This window comes from Aedes albopictus, chromosome 2 (genome assembly GCF_035046485.1).
Source record: "Aedes albopictus strain Foshan chromosome 2, AalbF5, whole genome shotgun sequence".
NCBI classification, from domain to species: Eukaryota; Metazoa; Arthropoda; class Insecta; order Diptera; family Culicidae; genus Aedes; species Aedes albopictus.
The window spans coordinates 334754834-334781999 of record NC_085137.1 but is presented as its reverse complement, the minus strand read 5'-3'; the positions used below and the strand labels follow the sequence as shown (position 1 = coordinate 334781999).

Genomic DNA, 27166 nt, shown 5'->3' with positions numbered 1-27166 from the left:
AAAATATTCACCATTAAACGTATTGTAATTTGCACAGCACACTCACCATCACCCCTATTGTTCTATACCATTCGGTAAATGGTAAATGGCACTTTTACAATAAAAAATGGTGGTCGTTATGTATCTTAACCATAAAATTTTGAGAAAATTTTCATACACTTTTTCGCGAAAAACAATAGAATGTATTGTGTTTTTATGAGACATTTTTAGGGCAATTTTCAAAAGAAAACAATATATCTTAATGTTTTTTCATTGTTCTTACAATACAAATACAATTAATTGAATGGCGTCAAATGAATCGTTGTTAGAATAAAAATACAATAATATTTGTTGTTATTTGTAAGCAGTTTTTGCTTTTGGTAATCCATAGAATTTATATTTCTCGCTAACATTTATATCCAGCATTTACGAACACTAACGGCCGCCAGAATGATATGCACATTTCATGATAAGAATCAAACACTCTGATGTCTGTCTGGTAAGTATTGCTTGGCAGCTGTTGATAAGATCTATCTTCAATCTTTTCAAATAACTGCCAAATATCACAAGTCAGACCTCAAGTCGTATGATCCATACCATAAATCGTTCACAATTCATGTGGCCATTAGTATCTGTAAATGCTGGAGAAAATTGTTACAGAGAAATATGAATTCTTTGGTTTTTCAAAGGCGAAATCTGTTTACATAACAACAAATATTATTGCATGTTTATTTTAACATCGGTTCAATTGACCCCATTAAACTAATCGTATTGTTATCAATGGTAGTTTACTATTTCCTAGATTCCTTTAATTTATTGGAAAACATTAGAAAAATGATTGTTTATCTTTTTCTTGTCGTAACATCCTTTTTTGGCTAAACCTGCTTCAGCTAGTTTTCTATGAGTACTTCCTCAGTTATTCATTGAGAGCTTCCTCTGCCAACACGGCTTGACGTCTGTCAGTCGTTGAAGTTTTAGCGAATAACATTCGATAACCAAAACATCTACTGTACTCAAATTTAAAAAGAAAACTATAAAAAAATATGTCAAGTGATTTTGTATTTGATTATTCAAAAATTATCCAAGCAACAATAATATTTATTGTTATTTATTTGTTACGAATTGTTTTTAAGTGTAATTAAGAAATAAACTCTTTTTTAATAAAAAGTCCATGAGAACTTTGCACACACTTTTGCAACTATCTAAAAACAACTTAAATTAATTTTTACTGATAGTAACTTTAAATTATTATAGAACTATTGAAAAACAATCGAATCAATTAGTCACTAATAAACCTAATGTTCACTTATTGTACGAACTATATGGGCTTGATTTCTATTATAAAAAGTAACAATATATCTACTATGTGTTTTATTGTGAACAATAAAACCAGTCATATGTTAATAATATTTACCATGTAATGAATGGTATTTTTTTATCTGGGGTGCAATTCAGTTTTTAAAACTCAGTCACTTCGACAAAATATTTTTCCGTGTATGCATAGCTTTTTTTTCTCTTCCTTATTGGCACAGACCTACTGGTCCATCGAGCGCATTTTTGTCGACTCACACGGTTGTTTGCGAAAACCCATTGATGGGTAAAAAAATACCCAGTTTGGAATAAAACATGTTTCTGTCACAAAAGGAGTAAAATTGAAAATGTAAACTGAGTAAAAAAATACCCGCTTTTTGTAGTCCTATTTGGCATTTATATGGGTGTTTTTTCACCCGTTGGTGGGTGAAAAAATAGTTGGAAATAAATTTGTATCGGAGTGGGAATCGCAAGGAGGAGGAAATCTTCAATAGTGCTGCTGTGCTGTTTAAAAACTTTTTTGATTATCACCACCGGTATGTATCAATTGTGTAAGTGCAAAAGTCCATGAATGTTAACAGATTCTTTGGTTTCACATTCCAGACACTTATGGCAACATAATTAACTACACAATCTTCCTACTTCGCACCAGGCAGGGAAACGCGGTGAGCCTTTTCATTGGAATAAGGAAGCCGATTTTGATCAAATTTAAGAAGACACACAAGGAGCCGAGCCCCAGAGAATGAAGAAGAAAGTTGTCGTCGGATAATGCCCGAAAATCCGGAGAGTTCCGGAAGAAAGCGTACCCCGCTGATGGAACACATACAGACAAATAAAATTCAGTGTTAAAATAACTTATTATGTAATATTTCAGTGAAGAGTGAATAAAGATAGAATTTATTCTTTAATATTATCTAATGAGCCATTATTAACATGCTAACAATATATTTTGGATTTCCTCCCCGTTGCATGAATAAAAATGGGTAAATTTTTACCCATTTCGCTGAGAGATTTGGTTTTCAATAATGGGTAAATAAATACCCATCATTTGACATAAACCATCTTTACCCGTTAATGGGTAAACAGCCTTTACCCATTAAATGGGGAGAGGCAGTTCTAAAGAAAATGGGTGTTTTTTCACCCATTAATGGGTTTTCACAAACAACCGTGCAGCTAATGTCGACCGTAACTGTCAGGCGAAAAAAATTAAAATGTCACATTTTGACAGCTCTCTTCTCGCAGAGAGTGCGGGTGCGAAGAAACAAAAACATTGTGGTCGGATGGTTACTATCGATTTTATATCGGAGGATTAATTTTATGAATAGTTTGTTCAACACCGGTTTTTGAAATGTCTCTTATTCCTGCAAGTGGAACCGGAAAGTTTTGGGCTCATTCCGCCAAAATTATCCGTTTCGCACGACATGGTTGTACCAACAGACCCTTCTATCACATTGTCGTTATGGAGGTAAATGGAATTCATGTTTAAAATATTCAACACGTATTTCTGAACAGGATTATTATTTTTCAGCGACGGAAAGGCCAACATCAACCTGTGATAGAACAGATTGGAACCTACGATCCCATCCCAAACGAGTACAACGAAAAGCTGGTTTCCTTCAACTTTGAGCGCGTGCGCCACTGGCTAGGCAGCGGAGCTCACCTTTCGACACCGGTCGCGGAATTGTTAGGTAACAGCAAAGACAGATGGTAGCCTTTGAATAAAACACAAAATATCCAATAATCAATACCATTCTTTAGGTATAGCCGGTCTGCTTCCGGTTCATCCACGGACTTACATGAGCGCATGGAGAAGCCGACAAACTGCTGAGAAACTGGCCGAACTTGAAGCGGTAAGCCAAAAAGCTGGAGGATCCGCCCAAACCGCCGAGACAAGCAGTTGAAGAGTTTTGTCATATAGGTAATAGCGCTGTTCTCGTGAAATTCTGTAGTTGAATAAACGATTTTTTTTTTCTTTAAACATACATTTTTATCGCAGTACCTGCCTATCAAGCGTATGTGGCAAATAAATCCATTCTCTGTTTAAGAATCAGAGGGTTGTCTAACCTTTCTATACCTATCTTCAACAAATATTTATTGCTCGAATGTTTTTCATCAAAATCATTATTAATGCACATCACATGCAAACTAGCCTTCCTCAGTTAGTAAACGAGGGCTTCCTTCACCAACTACATACAGTGTATCAAACAATTGCCCGTACAGAATTTTTTTCGCCAATATAATTTTTCATTCAAATGTTCAACTTTTTTATACGTCAATCAAAAACGCTGAAATTTTGACCAGTCATAAACAATTTAATTCATAACAATTAAAGGTCCATTGGTAAAATTTTGAGCAAGATTGAATTGGTTTTGTGAAAGTTATAAAACTTTCAATGAAACTAGTAAAATTTTTGAACAAATTTTTAAAACATTGTGTTTCAATATGTACTATGAAACTTTTTCATTTTTTGTTGTGTTATACTTAGCTTATTGCATCTAAGGCTGAGATATGGGAACGTCCATAAATTACGTCACGCTTTTAGGGGGGGGGGGGGGGTTGTTTAAGCAAAATGTGACGACCGATACAAAAATTTCAGAGGACTCATACAACAAGTGTGTGGGAGGGTTGGTTTGAAAATAGGCAGTTTTTGCGTGACATAATAGGAGGAAATCAGTGAAGTACTAGATTGAAAGTAGTGAGCTGGATTTTTGTATGGTGAGATGATCAATTCTCCATTTCTGCAATGAAATGGTGCAAACAGCGTAGGTTATATGATTTATTGACTAATTTGATGCTGTTTGAGCAAAAGTTTGGATAACTGTGTTGTTGAAGTTGCAGGAAAAAATAATACAACAATACAGTTGTTCAAACTTTTGCTCAAATAGCATCAAATTAGCCAATAAATCATATAACCTACGCTGTTTGCACCATTTCATTGCAGAAATGGAGAATTTATCATCTCACCATACAAAAATCCAGCTCACTACTTTCAATCTAGTACTTCACTGATTGCCTCCTATTTATGGACGTTCCCAGAGTATTGAAGTTCTGTTTGATAAACCATCAAGCTTCCTATTGATACACTGTATACTAAGTAGTTCCTCTCATTCTACATTCGTTATCGTAGAGCAGGCACAAAGATACCCTATACTCAAGGAAAAAAAAAGAAAATTTTCACTGTTAAAAATTGCTAATAGGACAGATCGATGAAGTACTAGATTTGTAGTAATGAGCCGAATTTTAGTATGGTGAGAAGGTCAATAGGAGAGATCGGTGAAGTACTAGATTTGTAGTAATGAGCGGAATTTTAGTATGGTGAGAAGGTCAACCCAAGTAACCACAGTGCTGAAGCCTTATTGCATGCAGATATACGGTGTATTTAGTGCAATCATTACTTTACATGCAAACTTAAGGTTGTTTTAAAGTGGAAGTGGGCAATTATAGAATCAAATTAAGATTATACCACAGAGAACAGACATCCAAGTCCAGTTCCGAAACTGTGTAAGAAATTTAACGGCCATTTGAAATCGGCAACTCAAGTGGCAATAGCGTGGCGCTGCAATCGGTTAATTTCCCATACTAATTGAATTCACCACTTGAAATGTTTCAATTCACCACTGACTGTGGCAATATGGTGTTTGGTGGCGTTAGTGTTGTCATCGTGTATTGGTTTGCAACCTTACTCAAGTAAAGATTCAAATCCTTACACAACTTTCCGAATGATATTTGTTCTAGCCTGGATGTCTGTTCTCTGTGATTATACTGGTATAATCGTGAAGCAGCCGCATAACCGTCTTCGGCAACATTCATCATTGAGATCTAAAAAATTCAATTTAGCTTTGACTCTGTGACTTCATCCATGTGGTAATGTTCTACAGCGCGGAGAACATTTTTCGAAAATTCTCCATAGTAATTCCCATATAAACCTATTTTGCTTTTGGGCCACCATTAAATCACCACCGAAATGGCTGAAAATTTGACAGGACTTTAGTTTTGCACCAAGGATTGCAGTGAACATATGGGAGCTTTGAATTTTTGACATGTATAAAGTCTGAACTGCCCTATTGCCCATTTCCACTTTAAATCAACTTCAAGTTTGCATGTAAAGTAATGAATGCTCTAAGTACACCGTATATCTGCATGCAATAAGGCTTCAGCACCGTGGTTACTTGGGAATTCTCCGTTTCTGCAATGAAATGGTGCGAAAAGCGTGGGTATTATGATTCCTTGCCTAATGGGGCACGTTCGGTGTAGTACTAGATTTGTAGTAATGAGCTGAATTTTAGTATGGTGAGAAGGTCAATTCTCCGTTTCTGCAATGAAATGGTGCAAAAAGCGTGGGTATTATGATTCCTTGCCTAATTTGATGCTGTTTGAGCAAAACTTTGGATAACTATGTTGTTTATGTTACAAGAAATGGCGAGAATAACAACACTGTTGCCCAAAGTTTTGCTCAAACAGCATTAAATTAGGCAAGGAATCATAATACCCACGCCTTTTGCACCATTTTATTGCAGAAACGGAGAATTGACCTTCTCACCATACTAAAATTAAGCTCATTACTACAAATCTAGTACTTCACCGATCTGTCCTATTTGATGCTGATTGAGCAAAACTTTGGGCAACAGTGTTGTTGTTTTCTCCATTTCTCGCAACATAAACAACACAGTTATCCAAAGTTTTTCTCAAACAGCATCAAATTAGGCAAGGAATCATAATACCCACGCTGTTTTCACCATTTTGTTGCAGTAACGGAGAATTGACCTTCTCACCATACTAAAATTCAGCTCATTACTACAAATCTAGTACTACACCGAACGTGCCCCATTCTCCGTTGCTGCAATGAATAGGTGCAAAAAGCGTGGGTATTATGGTTCCTTGCCTAATTTGATGCTGTTTGAGCAAAACTTTGGATAACTATGTTGTTTATGTTGCAAGAAACGAAGAAAACAACAACACTGTTGTCCAAAGTTTTGCTCAAACAGCATCAAATTAGGTAAGGAACCATAATACCCACGCTTTTTGCACCTTTTCATTGCAGCAACGGAGAATTGACCTTCTCACCATACTAAAATTCAGCTCATTACTACACATCTAGTACTTCACCGATCTGTCCTATTGCTGAGAAAATTTGCTTACGACGAAAAAACATTGTGTACGATGCTTCGTCCTAATGTCATGTTTTTTTTAAACAAACCGCTCATATAGTACATCTGGGCAAATTCCACATAACTCAGGAACGGAGAAAAACCACTTCTTGAAAATTTTACAGAATATAGCTTATAAAATTTCCTTTCAAAAACATTTTTCTTGTGAATTTTTGCGGATTTCGAAATAGTTTTTTTCCGACTTTTCCAACCGATTTTCCTCAACCGTGGAAAATTTTGTGGAAAACAATTTTCATTTTGTACTTTTTTTTAAATTGCTGAGAAAGTTTCACAAAATAAATTGTGTCTACGATGCTTCGTTCTTGAGTTATGATTTTTCAAAGTAGGTGGTGTCTGTGGAAAATGTTTGTATACCACAGGAGTTATCCGAAAATTATTATTTTTTTAATCTGTATTAACGAGATTTTTAACCCTAGGCTAGTTCATCTCGGGACACACGCTTTACTTCCATTCCGAAGGAAGGACAAAAGGTAGGGCAAATCCTACCTGTTAAAAAAAATCAATAAATTCTGAGAACCTTCGTACCAGTTTGTACGATAATAAAAAAAACCCCTCATGTCCCTCTTACCGAAGAGAACAAAACTGCCCAAAATACCCTACATTAAAAAAAGAGGCGAAATGGTTCGAAAATCCATAATTTGCTGAAACGACTTTGCTAAGGCCAGTAGTAGAAAAATGGACATTTCTTTCGAACAAACTTTGACAAGAGTTTTGATGGTACTATGTCTTTCATATTTTCTATAATTCAAATACATTTTTCTGTTAAAAATATCTAAACATACTTTTCATGTGTCTTTTCCATGAACCACTGCTGCACCCTCTTCTCGAAGAGTAAAGCATGCTGATTCCTAAGTGCTGTTCAACTCGATACTTTTGAGAATCGAAATTTTGCATTGTTTTACAATTGTATGTTTGCTTGTGTTTTTCTTTTACTTTCAACAAATAATGGCATGATGTTTTACTTTCAATAAATAGGCCTGCGATAGTATTTGTAACATGCGTTGCAGAAGATGGATTAAGGCAAGTGCGTACACAGGTGATTATGCTTTTGGCTTGAAAAGTTGTTGCTAATGATCACTTAATTATCCTACCATCCCGTTACCAGGATTCGTCACGGTTGAGGCGTTTTACTTCAACCGTCTAATATATACTACCATATTGTACAATCAATGCGCTAAGCTAAACACCTTGTTCATGTTCGAATAAGAGAAAACATACCTATCGAATTGGATTTCATTTAGTGAAAAGATCGTTCTTTTTTTTCGCGTGTGATGTTATTACAATACCTGCCAGATACTATAGTAAAAATGAGTGAAAATGATGCAACCGCAGACGGATAGTTGTCGCTATGTATACTACGTACAAGGAAAGTATCTTAAGTTTCTAGGCAACATGCTACAAAAATTCTGATAAGAGCTACGTATGGTGTGGTGCTTTAAGACAGCTTCTTGGAGATCACGTCACCGGCCACCTGCTTGATCTTATCAGTAGCCTGTCCGATCAGATTGTCCGCACCTTTCGAAAGAGTACAATATTGTCAGTTATGAATGGAACAATTTTTCTATGGAATTATTAATCATGTTTAAATTTTCGATACCAAAAACATTCCCCAAATAAAAATAAATAAAGATAATATAAAACAAATGAAGCTGCGAATGAAAAACTTACCATATTTCTTGAATGTGTTTTTTTGAATGCTTGAACGAATGTGCTTGAAAACTTCTCTTGGGCGCGTTACTTACTTTTTTCGTATTTCTTGAAGTATGGCAGGATGACCTTGTGGTACATGATGGTCGATCCGTTGTTCTCAATTGGCACCATGCACCAGACGAAGAAGATGCACTACAAGTGTCGGAAAGAAATGTTTTTTTTTTTCGATTAATATTCCTCAAATGGAAAAGCAAAAAATAGCCAGCATTACCTTCAGCAGCCAGTAGAAGGGGATGATCTGCACCAGGAAGAAGGAGAAATGCTCGAACACCGACAGAACACCGTAGATGACCCAGTAGGTGAGCCATCTGGTGTCGTCCTCCTTTGTGCGGGTTTCGATTGCTTTCATGGAAATGTACGCCGGATAAGCCACGCCAATGGCATTACACAGGATCTGTGCGGCATAGCCGAAGGCCAGATAGAGAACCACAATGGCAACACCTCCTGTAAGAAAAGCATGTATACATTTGTTAGTGGTTTAGTATGAATTGCTTTGCTACATTATGAATAACTGGGTTTAAAAGTTTATAAAATATAACTTAAAATAACTGCAAATAGGAAGTAATCCCAAGTAACTACGAAGCCGTATATACAGGGGATGGCCAAAATGTTTGGGATAGGCAACTTTTTTTCTCCCACAAAAAAGTTCAACATGCTGTAACTTTTCATAGAGTGCACCAAAAAATCTAAAATTTTGACTATTTGTCGTCCTATTTTATGTGCATCATTGGTACAAATTTGAGCTCGATTGATTAATTTTCCGCGAAGTTAGAACCGTTCGGGTAAAACACTATTATTTAGACAACTAATTTTTTAACTGTCATATCTGGGAAACCAGTGAACCGAATTGAATGAATTTTTTAACGTTTATCAACAATATATTGATACTTAATACGACGTTATAACATGTAATATTTTCTCACGGCGAATTAAGTTATAAAGGATTTAAATTTTTACCCATATAGAGGAAAATAAGTCAAATTTACAATACCACACAAAAATTACTAAATGTGTTCTTCCTTCAATCCAAATAGGCTCTAATATAATCGAGATAATTTGAGAACAGAAGTGGAAAATCTTTGGATATCAACACTAAAATTTAGTGACATTGATGTAAAAAAAATACATTTTTTCGAGAAAAGTCCAAAAAGTGTTAATCTATGATAACTTTTTTCAACGTTTAAAAAATACCTATATTTTAACAGTTTGTGAAGCATTTACATATTGTTAGTGTACGTTCAAAATTTCATTCAATTCGGTTCACTGGTTTCCGAGATATGACACCTCAAAAATGAGTTGTCTGAAAACAGTGTTTTACCCGAACGGTTCTAACTTTGCGAAATATTAATCAATCGGGCCCAAATTTGTACCAATGATGCACATATAATAGGTTGACAAACAGTCAAAATTTGAGATTTGACCATCCCCTGTAAATGCATCAATTTTGCCATATAGTGATATTTAAAGTTGTGAATATAATGCTGCATTACTTTAAACACCTTATTTCATTTTCATTTTCATTTTGCAGCATTTGATGGGGCAATGAGAGCGCAAGTCAGTCCAAAGCCGATGATAAGGAGGGGTAATGGCTGAATAGTCTTTGCTGACCACATAAACGCCATGGGATAGGAAAAGGGTATTTTGGTGTGGGATTAGGGTGTTGGTACAGACTTGACAATATCAATGCTATTCAGATGCAAAATAATGTTAAGGCTCAATAGTGAATCGCATACCTTCCAAAACCAAAAAAAAAACAATAATCCACAAAATGCCAAGCAAGTCATAGAAAGAAAAAACGCCCGATTGTTTATTTTGTCAATTATAACAAACGGAAACTTCCACCCTCTCCGACTCACCAGTCACTCGATAAAAAATGTTCCTTCAGTTCTGGAAAATATATTTTTTGCAATTTCTCATCGTAATAGGCTGTTTTACCTCATGCAAGTCTGACAGGAAAAAGCCTAATTTCCCGCACCAAATAAACAGTGCTGTAATGGTTCATTACAGCACTGATTTGCGTTGCGTAATGAACCATTACAGCACTGTTTTCAGTTTTGGTCAACTTCTTGATGCTTTGTGGATGCAGTTTTGAAAAATTGTGACAACTGCACAGTATAACCTGTTATGTTCAGATTTTCTTAAACATGGCTATGAACATCAGTGTGCAGTTCGATGAAAAAGTTTTGTTAAAAACTATCCTCAAGGGTAATTTATGAAATTGCAAAAAACGTTGTACGCAACTCGGTGCAGAACTCGATTTTTCCAGCACTCGTCGTAATTATCCAACTCGGCAAGCCTCGTTGGATAAATGTACGACTCGTGCTGTAAAAATCGTCATTCTGCACCTTGTTGCGTAAACTACTAATCCCCAATTAAGCCTTTAATCGAATTGTCCGCGTGGTCTTGTAGTACCCCTGCTAGGTAAGAACCGGTCATTGCCATACATATTAAATGCTAGACATGACCCCATGGATAGCATTTGCATATGTAAAAGCTTTGCTGATGTGACTTTCCTATTAGGCAATTCTCTCATTTCATGTTTGTCTTCAAAACCTTGTCAAGCTTAGAAAATTGAAGTTAATAAACAATACATTACAAGGCTCGAATTCCCATAGAATGAGATCATTCATTCGCACTACAACACCATAGGAGATAATATCACATTGGCTGATTACAGTACAAATGCGAAAAATCTCCCTTTTCCCCCTATCCGGCGCAACCCGGGGACGCGCCCTGTTGGATTTCGAAAGCCTCGGAGAATATTACAAACCTTCAATGGCATTCCCATACACTAACCCACATTGCCCATTCAGGGGTCTGTCTGCCTATTACCCTCCCTCAGTTTGTAATATTCTCACCAACTTGGAATTATATTTTCCCGGCACATAAATGACTTCGACAAATGTTCGATATACTATGCAGCATCATGATCAGTATAACTATATCAGATGATTTGAAGATCTGATTTTTACAGAATTGTTTGCCATTGATTATACATTCAGCTATTCCAATCATTACTGCAAAGCACATCGACCACATGCCTGAAATTAAAGCTTCCTGGAAGATATAATCCAAGCCCAGGGCATTACTTTAAACACCTTATTGAAGCAATATTAAATTCGAAAAGGGCCCCACGGAAATTAAATTAGTGTCACATATTGCAGCATGTTGACAGCCATTGCTAAAGTATAAGGAAATTAAAACACTTTAAGCACACTGCTCATATGCAAATTGTAATTTTCATCATTTGGCATGTGATAGCAGTCAACAGAAAAGAGAAAGGTCATCTCTAAAAAGTTTTTGCTGAAGAAAGTCGTCGATCGGTGGTTCAAACGGGGATTAAGTTAGTCGGGAGTCGAGCCAGAAGTGTTGAAGACCGCGAGGAAGACCGCAAGAGTTGACCGTAAAGTTATGCACTCTTCTTGATTTCATTTGTTTACCATTAGAGTCAAGCTTTTGTAATGGTATTGTTAGAGCAACCTTTTCTAGTTTGTACATCGCATATATTCAGTTTTTGCAGTGTTGAATTATTGAAATATCGTATATCAACTTTAATGTAATGCATCATTACATTGATAATGTCAATCTAAAGGATGCAATGATATAATACTTGTAGTTACTTGAGGTATTTCAGATGACATCGTATATTACACTGATGGCTCCTTTCTTGAAGGTCGAGCAATTGCTGGTGTTCATTCTCGTGAGCTAAGACTGTATCAGTCTTACTCGCTTGGTAGACACTGCACCGTTTTTCAAACCGAAATCTTTGATCTTATGTGCGGAGTACAATCAGCACTTGAACAGCACGTAATGGGCAAAGTAATATACTTCTGTTCAGATAGCCAGGCTGCTATTAAAGCACTTGCTTCGGCCAACTCTAGGTCGAAGATAGTTATCGCTTGTCGAACTCAAATCGAGGAGCTGAATTCAGCAAACGTTGCTCACCTTGTATGGGTACTTGGGCATTCTTCCATCGCTGGAAATTAATTGGCTGATGAGTTAACTCGCACTAGAACATCACATGACTTCATTGGCCCTGAGCCAACTATTCCGACATCGAAGTGTTAGGTGAAGCTTCAGATTCACACCTGGGCGGCCACTCAATACAGACAATACTGGAGTAGTAGGGGCACATATAGCCGAGGCGGTAATCGCACGGGTATTCAGCATGACCATGCTGAGGGTGACGGGTTCGATTCCCGGTCGGTCCAGGATCTTTTCGTAAAGGAAATTTCCTTGACTTCCTTGGGCATAGAGTATCTTCGTGCCTGCCACACGGTATACGCATGCAAAATGGTCGTTGGCAGAGGAAGCTCTCAGTTAATAACTGTGGAAGTGCTCATAGAACACTAAGCTGAGAAGCAGGCTTTGTCCCAATGAGGACGTTACGCCAAGAAGAGAGAGAGAGTGGAATAGTTTGGAGTCATGTCGTCAAACCAAATTGTATGGTACTGAGCCATCTCCAAGGGTGGCGAAGTATCTTACAAATCTGTCAAGGCAGAATTGCAGCATTCTGGTCAAAGCATTGACTGGCCACTGCCGACTCTGCTATCACATGACGAATATTCAGCAAGCTGATTCATTTGTATGTGATAGGTAGCTGTGAATCCGATTATGGAACTTCGTATCATTTGATATGTAACTGTCCAGTTTTTGCGCAACTACGTTTCCGAATACTCGGGTAACACTTATTAAGAGAAACTGACTTCAGAAACCTGAATCTTCAGGTTATTTTGATGTTCTTAACCCACTGTGGTGAAGGGCTATAGGCTCCTTTTCGCTTTATGCGTTATTATAGTGCCCTTTGAATTCATTGTGGTACGCTTATGCGTTAGGTTCCTCTTCCAGGTTTTTTTTTTATATTTCCGTACCTGTCCTTATCCCCATCCTTATCCTTATATCCTATATCCTTTCTTTTCCCTCAGGTAGATGATGAAATAGGGTAATAGGATATTATTATGGCAATCGTACAAATGTCCCAAATGGAGGATAACGTGCCTCTGGAGCCGGTTTTCTGATATCTGATACGTCGGAAGCATTGTGCTGTATACCCCATCTGATGTTCTGTATAGTGCACCACTTCCGACGTTTTGTTTTACGTATAGAATCGGCATCGGAAGTGAATCCCTGCCCTTCAGTTCAGAGAGGGTTTGGGCAGCGTCCTGCCAACTCGGTCGAGGCAGGATTCTTGGGAGAACAAGTAAGAGGTTGTTGAAAGATTATGTAATGTTATTTATTTTGTGTAATTAAAATCTAATTTCCTAAGCATGTTACGTAATATTTGAACAGCTTCATCAACGCTGATATTCTAAAGGGCTAGAATGATGCATCACTTGTAGTGATCCCTTGAAGATGGGATGTAAATCATTATCTCGCGATCGCGTGTTTTCGTACTTTATGGAAAGGGTACATTACATAAACGAGCAATTTTAAAAACACATCCGATATGTTACAATATTTAATGATTTGCTATCCATGTCCGTGGAACCATTCTGAATAGCCATTGAGTGAATACACTGGATTGTTTTATATTTTCATCTTGCGAATCGACCAGCCATATAGAAACTGAATCCAATGTATCACCACAGCCTCTCAAACTATTGTACTGAATAACAACTACTAATCATATCCTTTCCTTTCCTTCTTTTCTTTTCCCTTCCTTTTACATGAGCAAAATAAATACACCGAGTATTTCTATCACCACGTCCAAAGGCAAAACACCATGCATCATAAACAGCGGAATCGAATGAAGAGGAATCGTGAGTAAAAATCATAAAAACACCTAAGGTAAGAACATAACTATTCTGTTTCCAACGTGTGAATAACCATCAAATAGATTCACTGGTCACGTGTAAGACGGATTTTTGACGCCGGAACGTCGCGACTTGACTAAATTCGACAGAAATGGCTCACTACTTGACTAGGTTGACATCGTGACAGGTTCTATGACGTTTTCAATGTAGTTGGCATTATAAAAATAAGACAAGTTTGCTTACAGTTGAAGCTTTCATGTTAACCGTTATGTGTCCGACAAACTTTTTGCTTTTTTCTACATCGTGCATTTTAAATGGGCGCTGGGTACCCGGGTACCCTGTCGGCCACATAAGGGTTAACATTCAAATTAACTGCTATTAAAAGATTATGAAGAAAATCATTATTTTAAAATGAGTTAATTTCTCATTTTTATAGATTCCGTTAGGGATGAGTACACCATAGTTGATGAATGATCTGTATTAGTTTTAATTGCTAATACAATAACCGACTAACCGACCTTGCCTTACGACCTTACTTAGACGATATTATGTCAATAAAAGCAAAAGAGCAGGAGTTATGTTGCTTTAAACAATGGTGTGATCAGAATTAAAACATAATCTTGTTCTTTTGTCAGGATCTAGAAACATGGAAAACTTTAGTAATTTGAATGTAATATAAACTATGTTATGATACGGTGGACATAAGGATAATTCAGACTTCATAGGGATACAAGAGATGAACACAGAGGAGCAAAAGACGACTAGCGACGACATAAGATACATTAACTGTATATTAACATAAGGCGTTCGACTGATAAGTTTTCTGTCCACAACATCGAATGGAAGCTCAAAAAGAGAGTTATTTGAAGATGATTCCAGTGCTGTAGATGACCAACATCGGGTCATCATAACAAAATTGGTATTTAACTTGAAATAACTTTCAGAATGCACAATGTAACTTGAGATATTTTTTGATTATTGTTTGGAGATGATGTCAGAAAATCTAGTTGCCCATACCGGCTAAAAACGCTAGTTCTGAGAATTGTCACTGGGTTGTCTTCAAAAGTATCAGAACATTACATTTTCAGAGCTTCCACAAAATACGGGTGGGATGGGAACAGTAAGCGACACTGTATTTTTGATAACTACTACGACCCAATACTAAATACTGCACACTTTGCTCAAGTTGACGACATCGTCTAGTTCATCGTGAGTTTTGGTCATAGTAGGGGGAAAGTAGGGAAAGGGTCCAGGCTTTGCTTTCAGCTGCCCTGCAGCTCCACCTGGTTACTCTTAAAAAAAAAAAAAAGAATCGGCATCGGAAGTGAATGTTTCGAAGTTTCGACTGTCAACTTAAATCTGGTGCTAAATCCACATTATAATCTATACACACATTCGAATGCGCAGGTCTCAATTAAGGAATTAAAATATTCGAATATAATTATATGAATTAAAGGGCCCATATAGCCGATACGGTCAGCGCACGAGTATTCAGTAGGACCATCTTGAGGGTTCGATTCTCGGTCGGTCCAGGAACTTTTTGTAAAGGAAACTTGACTTCTTTCACACTTCTGCCACACAATATACACATGCAAAATGGTCATTGACAAGGAAGCCCTCAGTTAATAACCGTGGAAGTGCTCATAGAACACTAAGCTGAGCAACAGGTTTTGTCTCAGTTGGGACATTTCATTTTCATTTTCATTTTGCAGCATTTGGTGGGGCAATGAGAGCGCAAGTCAGTCCAAAGCCGATGATAAGGAGGGGTAATGGCTGAATAGTCTTTGCTGACCACATAAACGCCATGGGATAGGAAAAGGGTATTTTGGTGTGGGATTAGGGTTGGTGCAGACTTGACGATATCAATGCTATTCAGATGCAAAATAATTTTAAGGCTCAATAGTGAATCGCATACCTTCCAAAACCAAAAAAACAATAATCCACAAAATACCAAGCAAGTCATAGAAAGAAAAAGCGCCCGATTGTTTATTTTGTCAATTATAACAAACGGAAACTTTTACCCTCTCCGACCAGTCACCCCGGAAAAATGTCCCTTCAGTTCTGGAAAATATATTATCCCCAATTAAGCCTTTAATCGAATTGTCCACGTGGTCTTGTAGTACCCCTGCTAGGTAAGAATCAGTCATTGCCATACATATTAAATGCTAGACATGACCCCATGGATAGCATTTGCATATGTAAAAGCTTTGCTGATGTGACTTTCCTATTAGGCAATTCTCTCATCTCATGTTTGTCTTCAAAACCTTATCAAGCTTAGAAAATTGAAGTTGATAAACAATACATTACAAGGTTCGAATTCCCATAGAATGAGATCATTCATTCGCACTACAACACCATAGGAGATAATACCACATTGGCTGATTACAGTACAAATGTGAAAAATCTCCCTTTTCCCCCTATCCGCAACCCGGGGACGCGCCCTGTTGGATTTCGAAAGCCTCGGAGAATATTACAAACCTTCAATGGCATTCCCATAAACTAACCCACATTGCCCATTCAGGGGTCTGACTGGGCCTATTACCCTCCCTCAGTTTGTAATATTCTCTCCAACTTGGAATTATATTTTCCCGGCACATAAATGACTTCGACAAATGTTCGATATACTATGCAGCGTCATGATCAGTATAACTATATCAGATGACTTGGAGATCTGATTCTTACAGAATTGTTTGCCATTGATTGTACATTCAGCTATTCTAATCATTACTGCAAAGGCCATCGACCACATGCCTGAAATCAAAGCTTCCTGGAAGATATAATCCAAGCCCAGGGGTTTTGTCTCAGTTGGGACATTACGCCAAAAAGAAGAATGTGAAATTAAAATAGGTAAGGGCCGTCCATAAACCATATTGTCTTTCAGAGGGGAAAGGAGTCTAGGCCAAAGATAAAATTGGGTCTTTGGCCTAGGCTCCACACAAAATTTTCATTTTTTTTTTGTATGCACAATATTCTTCAAGAGGAGAGCAGGTGAATAGCTCCCTAATCTGGAAACTTCCAAATATACAACCATATTATAATTAAATTATTACCGATTACAACACATTGCGTCTTGATATCCTTCTTCGGTTCGCCATCCTGTGAACTGTTCTCCTGCGACATATTTCTTTCACCAAAAGTTTCTCGGCTTCTAGAACAATTAACCTATTAGCACCAACCACTGCACAGCTAAAGAAACGACACCGGCTTTTTCCAGTCAAAACAACTTGCACAAATCCGGAACCACACACTCTGACGCTACGGACAACCCCGACCGATCGGACGCGACCCCCAAACGACGGTCTACGTTCTTCAGACACCTGTACCACACAAAGGATGGCAGAGAATTTTTAAACTGAATTATCATATTCACAGTCATCATCGGGGATGTGGAAAGGGGCAGGACGAGAGAGTGGGAATATTGGGCGCAAACAGAAGAGTAAAGAGCAAAAGTTCCCCGGGATCATTAAATTTGCGCTGAAGACAAACCACCAACAGGAGGAATTCCTCGCCATGCTTTCGTCCACCACAGGTCGTCGCAGTTATAGAGGAGGCAACAAACGCGTGGCTTGTCCCAAGTTCTATGTTTCTAATAATAACCGCATTTCTAGCGAGTGTACGTACAAACTGCTCGGTGGTCATATCAACCCGCGGCAGGCTGAGCGAAGTGCCAAATGGTAATTTTTCGCTTCAACCGGCTTTATCTACACTCCCGATCGAAAGATTGGGGTAATGTCCTTAAAAATATTTGACTTTAACATGATTTGGCCAAATTATTCTACTTTTTTGTAGGAAAACTTCACCCAAACATGTTCTGAAAAATGACGAAGATATCAACAAATCATTTTTTCTAAGTTTAAAAAAATGAAACTGAAACTGTTGGCTGATACATCATATTGAAGGTTAACCCCAAACTACAAATCGATGAGATCCATAGTTCATTTTCAAAAATTACTTTTTTTAAGATTTTTACTCAAGTTCAGTAACAGCAAATATATTATATAAACAATATGATTCACTTCCGCGTTCCCCATACATTGAATTGGCGAATAGCTTACAGCACCATCTAGCGTCAAACGTGGCAATCAACCCTAAATTAAACCACATATTTGATAAATATGTTAAACCGTGTCTCCATGACATTTACGTTTCTTATTGTCGTCAATCATATTTAGGGATGTACAAGATTAAATTTGCACAAACAAAATTATGATATTGGACAAAGCAAATATTAAGTTTATATTTTGTAACTGTCGTATATCAGTGATGGAACATGCACAATTTGACGTTTCGCAATTATCATTTTTTTCCAGGAGCATATTTGTTGGAAGTACCGATAAGTGAAATATTTTGGTCAAATTGCTATAGCTAATGGGGATACTTGTTGATTCATTTTGACTTAAAGTATATTGTGTGCGAAAACTATTGCGCAAAGAATATGATTTGTTTATTTAAACGCTAAACATTTTGATATTATTTATCGATAACTGAAGAGATTATTGACATCCCTAGTTCATTAATATTGACAACGTGTGTATTTCTGAAGGGCATACGTTTTTAGAGTGTAATAGTTGCCACGTTCGTCACAAGCGGCGCCACAAGCACAGGATAAAGGGTCGCCAGAAATAGCTGGAAGTGAGTTATATTATTAATATAGTATATTTGGTAACAGGCAGCGTCCAATAACAGAAAATAGGTTATGTTGCCGTTCTTTGGTAGATTTCCAGCGACTCAGCCAGCTCAGTTTTAATATATATTGTCTGAATCATGTCCAAAGTTTATTTGACCATAGCTCGTTATATCGGACACCGAACTATACCTAATCAACCGGCGATCAACCGGAAGAACAAACTTTCCATCCGCACTACCAGTGTCTGTTGGATTTGTGTACAATCACAAATCTGAAAATCAAAACAATAACACAAACAGAGTTGCCAAATTTCATCGACCAGCTTGACGAATTAAAAGTTTACCGGGTAATTCGACAGCAATGGTTGTCGAATTATCGGGGTAATACGGCGTACCGTATAGTGTAATACGCGGATCGCCTGTTTCGGTGATAAGGGGTCGTCCATAAACCACGTAAACCACGTTGGTTTGAGTTTGCTAAATTTCGGTCTACGTGGTTTATGAACAGCCCCTAAGAGACCATTAACAGTTGACCTCTGATTCATGGTGTAATACCGCTTCATGTTTACCGTACCAAGGAACGGATCTAATAAAAAACTCAACCACAAGCGGAACCTGTGGAGAAATCGGGCGTCCTCCACAGTATTATGCCCTTCTTACTGCATTAACCGGAGCAATGGTGCAGTGGACTGGACCGTGTGTTTCTCTTAGATGATCAGTCTCAAATTTTGTAGCCTCAAATTATTAATTTGAGGCGGGATTATTAAAATGTTGTCGATTAGCTTACATGATTTCGTTTTATATGCTGTGAACTCAGTTTTTTCTTAAGGTTACCTTGAGAACCCAGTCCTTTATCATACATGCACGCGAAAAAATCCTTTCTGATAAACGTGAACAAACAAATATACACCGTGAACTGGAACTAGTTCCAGCTATCAATATGGGCGTTCTAGAGAACGTGACATGTAGTTCACGGTGTATATTTCTTATTGTTGTTATGGTTGCTATGCATAGTTCCCGTTGCCGTGACTGGGAGTGCACGTATATCGGAACGGATTTTTTTTGCGTTTGAAATAATAGAGAATTCGCGTGTTGTGCCTCGAGCATGCTATACTTCAGGTTAACAGTTGGGTGAATCTTTCTTATGGATGCTTTCAAGCAAGTTGTTGCATATTGTTTTCAGCATATTTCGCTTATTTTTGGCAGTGTTGCTAGGATGATTACATCATACGAGGTAACTCAAATATTAGTTTGAGAGGCTTCCTAACTCTGGTTGTGCAGAAATTGTCAAGAGTTGACTGATTGCCATGAGTCAAATGAGAAGTCTCCTCATTTGAGTGTTCCTTTGCAAACTTTGCGTATTCCAGCATCCCTGCTCAACAGACTGGGGAACCTGTACTAATTTGGTTGCGAACACATTTCATTAATAACTCGCTTCCATTTGGCACTCCACGAGAATTTCATGATGGTTTTGTTATTACAACTACTTCCATTGGAGTATACCATTACTATTGCTTTAAAAGAAGTTTGTCCTCTGCGGTCTGTGAGGATCTCAAGAGGTACTCCTGAATGGAACTTTGATCTGGTGTTGTTCAAAATATCTTCGGATAAACCAGTCTTTTTACATAGTTACGAAGCTTTAGCATCCGCTCTGAGTTTTGTAGCTTCTTCTTCTTCTTCTTTATGGCACGACGTCCCCACGTCGACTTGGCCTGTCTTGCTTCAACTTAGTGTTCTTTGAGCACTTCCACAGTTATTAATTGAAGGGCTTTCTTTGCCTGCCATTGCATGAATTTGTATATTGTGAGGCAAGTACAATGATACAATATGCCCAGGGAGTCGAGAAAATTTTCCCGACCAGAACGGGAATCGAACCCGCCGTCTCCGGATTGGCGATCCATAGCCTTAACCACTAGGCTAACTGGAGACCCCGTTTTGTAGCTATAGAATCGATTTGTGGGCACTTTAAACAGGGTGTCTACTCATAACTCAAAATAATATTCCTTGAGTTTTTCAGGTTTTTCCAGGGGAAATATTAAAAGTTTATAATTAAAAAAATTACAATTTTCAAAAACTATACAAGCACATCCCCAAAAATTATGTAAACATCTTTCAAGATTTATGAGAGTTTCCAAGGTTTCCAAAAGAGTTTCATCTTGGATTTCACGAGAGTGCCTACCTACCGATACTTCTTCCAGAGGCTTTCCGATATGCTTCCAAAGTTTCTCGCTGAATTGCTCCTGAAGATCCATCCAAAATTATTCCAAGTTTCTTAACGAATGTCATTTGACCCTCCTAGGCTCTTGGGATTGGCGTACCACGCTGGCTGTAAGCATGCCCAGCGTGCCTGCTTGGGACATTATTGACTCCAACATCTTACTAGGGTTATGATTTACGGGATTTCTTTACGACAGTTTATCTCGGGATTTTTGCCGATAGTTTTCCGATATTTCTCTTGGATTTCCTCACGGAATTTCACCCGTAGCTGCTCCCAGGATTCCGTGAAGTTTTCAGAGTTCCACCTTGGATATCCTTAACATATCCTCTCGGGATTACTCTTACAAAGTTCTTCCTGTCGAGTTTTCTTCAATAAGACTTTATGGAGTTTCTCTCAAGATTATACACCTAAACCTCGTTTTACGTCCACTATTGGCTTAGCGAAATAAAATTCTACTGCCAAAATAATAATTAAAATATACATTTTTATATTTTTGTACACTTCTCCTAATCACGGAGATATTTAAAAAATATAAAAATGTTGAATTTGCTCATTGTCTTGGCGGTAGAATTATTTGTCGCTTAGCCATGCATGGACGTAAAAAAAGGACGAGGTGTACTTGGATTCCTTCGAATATTTCTCCGGGAATCTCTTCTAAGGAATTTCGTAAGTTATCCCATGAGGCATTCTGAGGAAAACTCGTGAAAATACCCAGCAAGAACTCTGGGAGTACCTATTAAAGAAATACCTAAAGTAGTATCCAGAATCTCGGGACAATTGAGTTTTTAAATTTAGAAAAATTCAATGATTTTATATTTTTAAACGAAAAAGCACCTTTTACTAAGCCTCTATGATTTTTTTCAGATTTTTAAAACTTTGTTTTGATACCTAAAATCAATTTCAAAAAGATTTATTCAAAACACCTTTTGACAGCTCGGCAACTGCTTGACAGCTCCGCCCAGTACAAAATCCGACGAGGGGTGATTCGACAAATCGCTCCCATACAAACTTCAAATTGATTTTTAAATAGGTTCCCGGGCTCCAAAATTCATGAAAATTTGGATTTCGGCTCAGTTTGGCGTGCAGCTTCAGAATATGGAATTATCTCAACATTGCTTAAAAAGCCAATTTAACTTCTTAACTGTATTTCTTCATATTCAAATGAATTCATCAGTTGTTAGATACTTTCAATCTAATTCGGAATCACCATCATAAAGTTTAGCATACCAATTACAGTCATTGAACAATTATGGGTCACACTGTCACAATTATTATTAGTCAGTCAGTTTGGAACACTTTGTCGATAATTGATCAACTTCACCCCGGATTTGCGGATTTGAAGTTTTGAATTTGAACTTTAAAATATGCTTTGCAGAGTTTTTCAATTATTTGTGGAAATTTAGTTAACGTACCTTGAAAACAGCCCTGTCAGAGTCAGTGCAAGCTTTAAAAATATTTAGTGGGTAATATTTTTGCTTGTGAAATCGTGTAATTTCATCGAATAAAATAGTTGAAAATGATCAATTTACACCCCCCCCCCTGCCGAATTATACTACCATGTTTTCGAGGGGGCGATCCCAAACTTTCAATCTTCGGTGTACATCATCGTCGTTAGTGCCTCTCTATATGCCTACCTACTATCTGCAGAGACCGGCTAGCGCGTCGTCGTCATCGTTATTATAATTCTTTTCTTCTTCGAACCAGATTGGCTTTGTTTCGCGCTCTGGGAATGCCGACGAGTGACGGATATTGTGAGGAAACTAATGCCAACGCCAACAGCTGATTGATTTTGACAGTTGCTCGATCGAAATGATATTTTAACTCTTCCGTTAAAATGAACATATGTAGAATGTAGATATTTCGGCGGTTTTGATAGAGTAACATGTGCAATGAACGAAAAGTTTAAATTGTCAATACTTTGCATAATTCCCCATGTTGAAATTAACACTGAAAGTTTCAAAAATAACTATTAGGTATGCATTTAAGAAAGCTGAGAAAAATATGTATGGTAGTATGTTTTGAGCACTTGACTTTTTCGCTTTTGCTCAGCTTGATAAGCATGCTAAGAACGTCTACGTTTGACTCCAGATACGATCCAGAATATTTTCGCTACTTCTTGATATTTATTGGCATATAGTGTAAAATCGCGCCTTACACATGATATGAAATCAAATAATAAGTGTGTAAGTGCTCATAGAACATGAGGCCAAGAAACATGCTCTGTTCCAGTTGAGTCATCTATAGTCGCCAGAAATAAGCGCATTGTGCTAAGATGGTAGCCTTGTTCAAATCAGTTTTAATTTAATTCAAGTTCAATCACGTTTGCTTGCGATCAATCGAAATGTACTTTCCAATTACTCAAAATCACACGGTATTAGGACAGCTCGTAGATAAGGTTCACTCCACTGCAGCTTATCTTATCTACATCTTTCACTTTTATTTTCATTTCTCGAGCGGTTTATTTTGTTACACTTCATGAAGCACATAAAATGCCCTACATATAATTCTGCACGCTCTCTGCGTTTAACATACGGTGGAAAGAATGATGCAACAGACACTTTAACACGTGGAAAGTTTAGCCACCGAGGAGATCGCACTGGATGCGTGCATATGACAAGCAAACAGTGTTGAACGCCGACAATATCCAAGAAAGTGATAAGGTGTCCCAATGGAAGTAGATCATCGAATGCTTTTACGGAACTACAGATGTTACACGTCGTCTACCACCGAGCGTAAATGATAACCACCGCGCCGAAACTGAAAATCATACACGCGTATTAGCACAGACGATCGAACCTGGTACGTACCCGATGCCAACTGAATGGTACGGTACGTCTCGTACAAATTTGGCAATAAGTGCCGCGTTGCAGTTGTACCTACGTATGACAATCTGTTACGCTATTACAAGTACAACGTGCGTGTCTTTTTCTTTGCCGCAGCCGTTGGGGGTCTTTCAAGGGTAGACAGCACACCTATCTAACAACCATCTGGAAGTCATTGAAACACTCACAAGAACATATGAGCGAAGTTTGCAGGTGGTGATAGGAACAGAGCCATGAATTCACGCATTCCGTAATTCTGACATTTGGAATCAATCCAGTTCATGGATTACTTTGTTCAAAAATTGATTCTCTCTGGGATTAATATTCCTATAATATTATAATACTGCCTAATACCGCTAATTAATATTAGAGCTGTCCCGCCCCTAGACAACAGATCACGATCACAAAAGATGATTGCAATCATTCAAACTTCACAATTTGCTCAAATTATGGTAGAAATAAATAATTTTCCTTAACTTTTCGGCCTCCTTGCACCCTATTTCGCCATAGTGTATCAGTTATGGCAACTCCCATAAGGAATGCATGTAAATAGTGCGAAGTGGAACCCAAATTAACAAATGTGTCCATAACTGGTACAGGGTTCCTATCATTGGCACACGCCGTAATAAATACTAAAAGTGGTTTTGGCTCCATTTCTATATTTTTCCTGTAAAGTATTGAAACAAATCAATCATTTGACTTATTGTTTACATTCGTCGGTCTTCTTATTTTTGTAGAAATAGTTTTTCTTAGGTAGTGCGATAACTGGTACAGGCACCCTAGTATAGAACCGGTACTAAGAATTTACACATATATAAGACCATTTACCTGTTGATCGGGGAGTAGGTAACGTGCTTTGGTACATGTTCATAAAGTATGGGCTTCCTGTCTAGTGAAAATATTGATCGATTCGTTTAGCTCTTCCACTTTAACTTACAACAACACTGTTAAACTTCCCTCTCCTCTTCTTGACGTAACGTCCTCACTGGGACAAAGCCTGCTTCTCAGCTTAGTGTTCTATGAGCACTTCCACAGTTATTAACTGAGAGCTTCCCCTGCCAATGACCATTTTGCATGTGTATATCGTGTGGCAGCAAATATATTATATAAACAATATGATTCACTTCCGCGTTCCCCATACATTGAATTGGCGAATAGCTTACAGCACCATCTAGCGTCAAACGTGGCAATCAACCCTAAATTAAACCACATATTTGATAAATATGTTAAACCGTGTCTCCATGACATTTACGTTTCTTATTGTCGTCAATCATATTTAGGGATGTACAAGATTAAATTTGCACAAACAAAATTATGATATTGGACAAAGCAAATATTAAGTTTATATTTTGTAACTGTCGTATATCAGTGATGGAACATGCACAATTTGACGTTTCGCAATTATCATTTTTTTCCAGGAGCATATTTGTTGGAAGTACCGATAAGTGAAATATTTTGGTCAAATTGCTATAGCTAATGGGGATACTTGTTGATTCATTTTGACTTAAAGTATATTGTGTGCGAAAACTATTGCGCAAAGAATATGATTTGTTTATTTAAACGCTAAACATTTTGATATTATTTATCGATAACTGAAGAGATTATTGACATCCCTAGTTCATTAATATTGACAACGTGTGTATTTCTGAAGGGCATACGTTTTTAGAGTGTAATAGTTGCCACGTTCGTCACAAGCGGCGCCACAAGCACAGGATAAAGGGTCGCCAGAAATAGCTGGAAGTGAGTTATATTATTAATATAGTATATTTGGTGGCAGGCACGAAGATACTCTATGCCCAAGGAAGTCATGGAAATTTCCTTTACGAAAAGATCCTGGACCGACCGGGAATCGAACCCGTCACCCTCAGCATGGTCATGCTGAATACCCGTGCGTATACCGCCTCGGCTATATGGGACTGTTAAACTTCTCCAGGGATTCTTTCAGGAATTCCTCAAGGGACTCCTCCAGGGATTTCGCCTTCGTGGGCATCTTGCGGGATTCCGATAGTGATTGTTTCAAGAAATGCTTAAGGAATTCCTCCCACGATTCCTTCAGAAATTTTTACAGATGCTTCTGCAAGCATGCATCGAAAATTCCTTCAGTATTTTTTCATAGCTTTCTTCAGTGATTCTATCGTGGATTGCTCCAGAGATTTTTTTAAGAATAGCTCTTTCACCAGACATTCCTCCGGGAATTGCTCCTGGATACCTTTAGAGGTTCCTCCAGTGATTGTTCCAGTGCTTTTTTTGCGAATTCCTCCAGGAATTTTACCAAGGATTCCCAAAGACATGTCAACAGAATTCCTTTTAGGTATCTCTGCAAGAGTTTCTTCAGAGATTTCCTCATATATTCTTTCAAGAATTCCACTAGAGATTGCTCCAATAATTCAATCTGGAATAATTTCAAGTATTTCAGCAGGAATATCTTTACGAAACCTGTACAGAAAATTTTCCCAGAGATTATCTTATAATTAATCCAGGAATTCCTTAAATCATTGTACAAAGCATTCTTTTGGGAGTCCCATCCAACGATTCCTACAATAATTCATCCAGAAATTATTGCAGACATTGATTCCTTCATATCTTTTTCTAGGTATTCATACAGAAATTCAATCGAGAATTTGTTAAGAAAGCATTCCTGGGATTTCCTAAAGAATTCCTCCAGATTTTCCTCCAAAGATTCCTCCATGGATTCTCCCATGAACTCTTTAAGATATCCTTTTGGAATTCTTTTAGGAACTTCTTCAGTACTTTTTCCAGGAAATGATTAGGGATTCTTTTAGAAATTCCCCTTGGTATTGCTTCCGGAATTCCTTCTGGGGTTTCTTCAGGAACTCCTCTAGGGATTCCTTCTGGAACTTCCACAGGGATTACTCAAGGAGTTCTTCCACGAACTCTTCTTAGAATTCCTTCAGGATTTCTCCATGAACTTCATCTGCGATTTCTTCAGTAATTCGTCCTAGAATTTCTCCAAGAATGCCTCCAGAGATCCGCCCGCGAATTTCTTCTATGATTCTTTCAGGAATAACTGCAAAGATTATTTTAAAAATTCCTCCAAGGATTCTCCCAGGAACTCTATTAAAAATTCCTCAGGAGTTTTCTTGGAATTCTTTTAGGAAGTCATCCAGGAATTAATCCAGTCCTTCCTCCTGGAACTGTTTAGGAATTCCCTTAGGAATTCCTCCTTGGAATTGCTACCGGAATTCTTCTGTGATTCCTTCAGGCGCTGTCCATAAACTACGTAGACTCATTTTGGGCCATCTCAGAACCCCCCCTCCCCCTCCGTAGACTTTTGTTCATACAAAATTTTCGAAATTTGTATGGAGCGTAGACTTTGGCCAGACCCCCCCGTCCCCCCCTAAGAGTCTACGTAGTTTATGGATAGACCCTCAAGAAGTTTTCCAGGGATTTCTCGGGGAATTGCTGCAGGGATTACTCTAATATTTTTTTCAGGAATTCTCAGGAATTTTCAGAAAGATTCCTCTAGGAATTCCTCCAGGAATTCTTCTAAAGATTCCTCTGGTAATCCCTACAGGCATTCCTTTGAGATATCCTTCAGGGATTCCCCCAAGAATTTCT

At 37.8% G+C, this 27166-nt stretch overlaps 2 protein-coding genes and 1 long non-coding RNA gene across 8 annotated transcripts in view; 1 reads left to right on the top strand and 2 right to left on the bottom strand.

Moving 5' to 3' along the window:
• The first annotated feature begins 2522 nt into the window (after positions 1–2522).
• LOC134287205 (small ribosomal subunit protein bS16m) lies at positions 2523–3268 on the top strand. The gene is made up of 3 exons (XM_062848878.1): positions 2523–2755; positions 2819–2978; positions 3049–3268. Exons 1-3 carry the CDS (start codon positions 2639–2641, stop codon positions 3189–3191), a joined length of 420 nt encoding a protein of 139 aa, XP_062704862.1. The 5' UTR covers positions 2523–2638; the 3' UTR covers positions 3192–3268.
• A 3899-nt stretch (positions 3269–7167) lies between these two features.
• LOC134288263 (receptor expression-enhancing protein 5) overlaps positions 7168–27166 on the bottom strand; it is a 40183-nt gene continuing 20184 nt past the window's right edge. For 4 of the 6 annotated variants that reach the window (XM_062852551.1, XM_062852550.1, XM_062852552.1 and 1 more), the window contains exons 3-5: positions 8380–8612; positions 8201–8300; positions 7168–7973 (exon numbers count right to left, since the gene is read on the bottom strand). In XM_062852551.1, coding sequence (XP_062708535.1) covers positions 7894–7973; positions 8201–8300; positions 8380–8612 — 413 coding nt within the window. In that variant the 3' untranslated portion in view covers positions 7168–7893. Of the gene's footprint in view, positions 7974–8126; positions 8301–8379; positions 8613–16971; positions 17239–27166 lie in introns of those variants that run through there. The other 2 variants (XM_062852554.1, XR_009997856.1) reach the window with 2 other exon arrangements.
• LOC134288264 (uncharacterized) lies at positions 20691–23455 on the bottom strand. The gene is made up of 3 exons (XR_009997857.1): positions 23298–23455; positions 22400–22712; positions 20691–22132 (listed from the first exon to the last, which is right to left on the bottom strand). It is a non-coding gene; the product is annotated as an uncharacterized LOC134288264 (long non-coding RNA).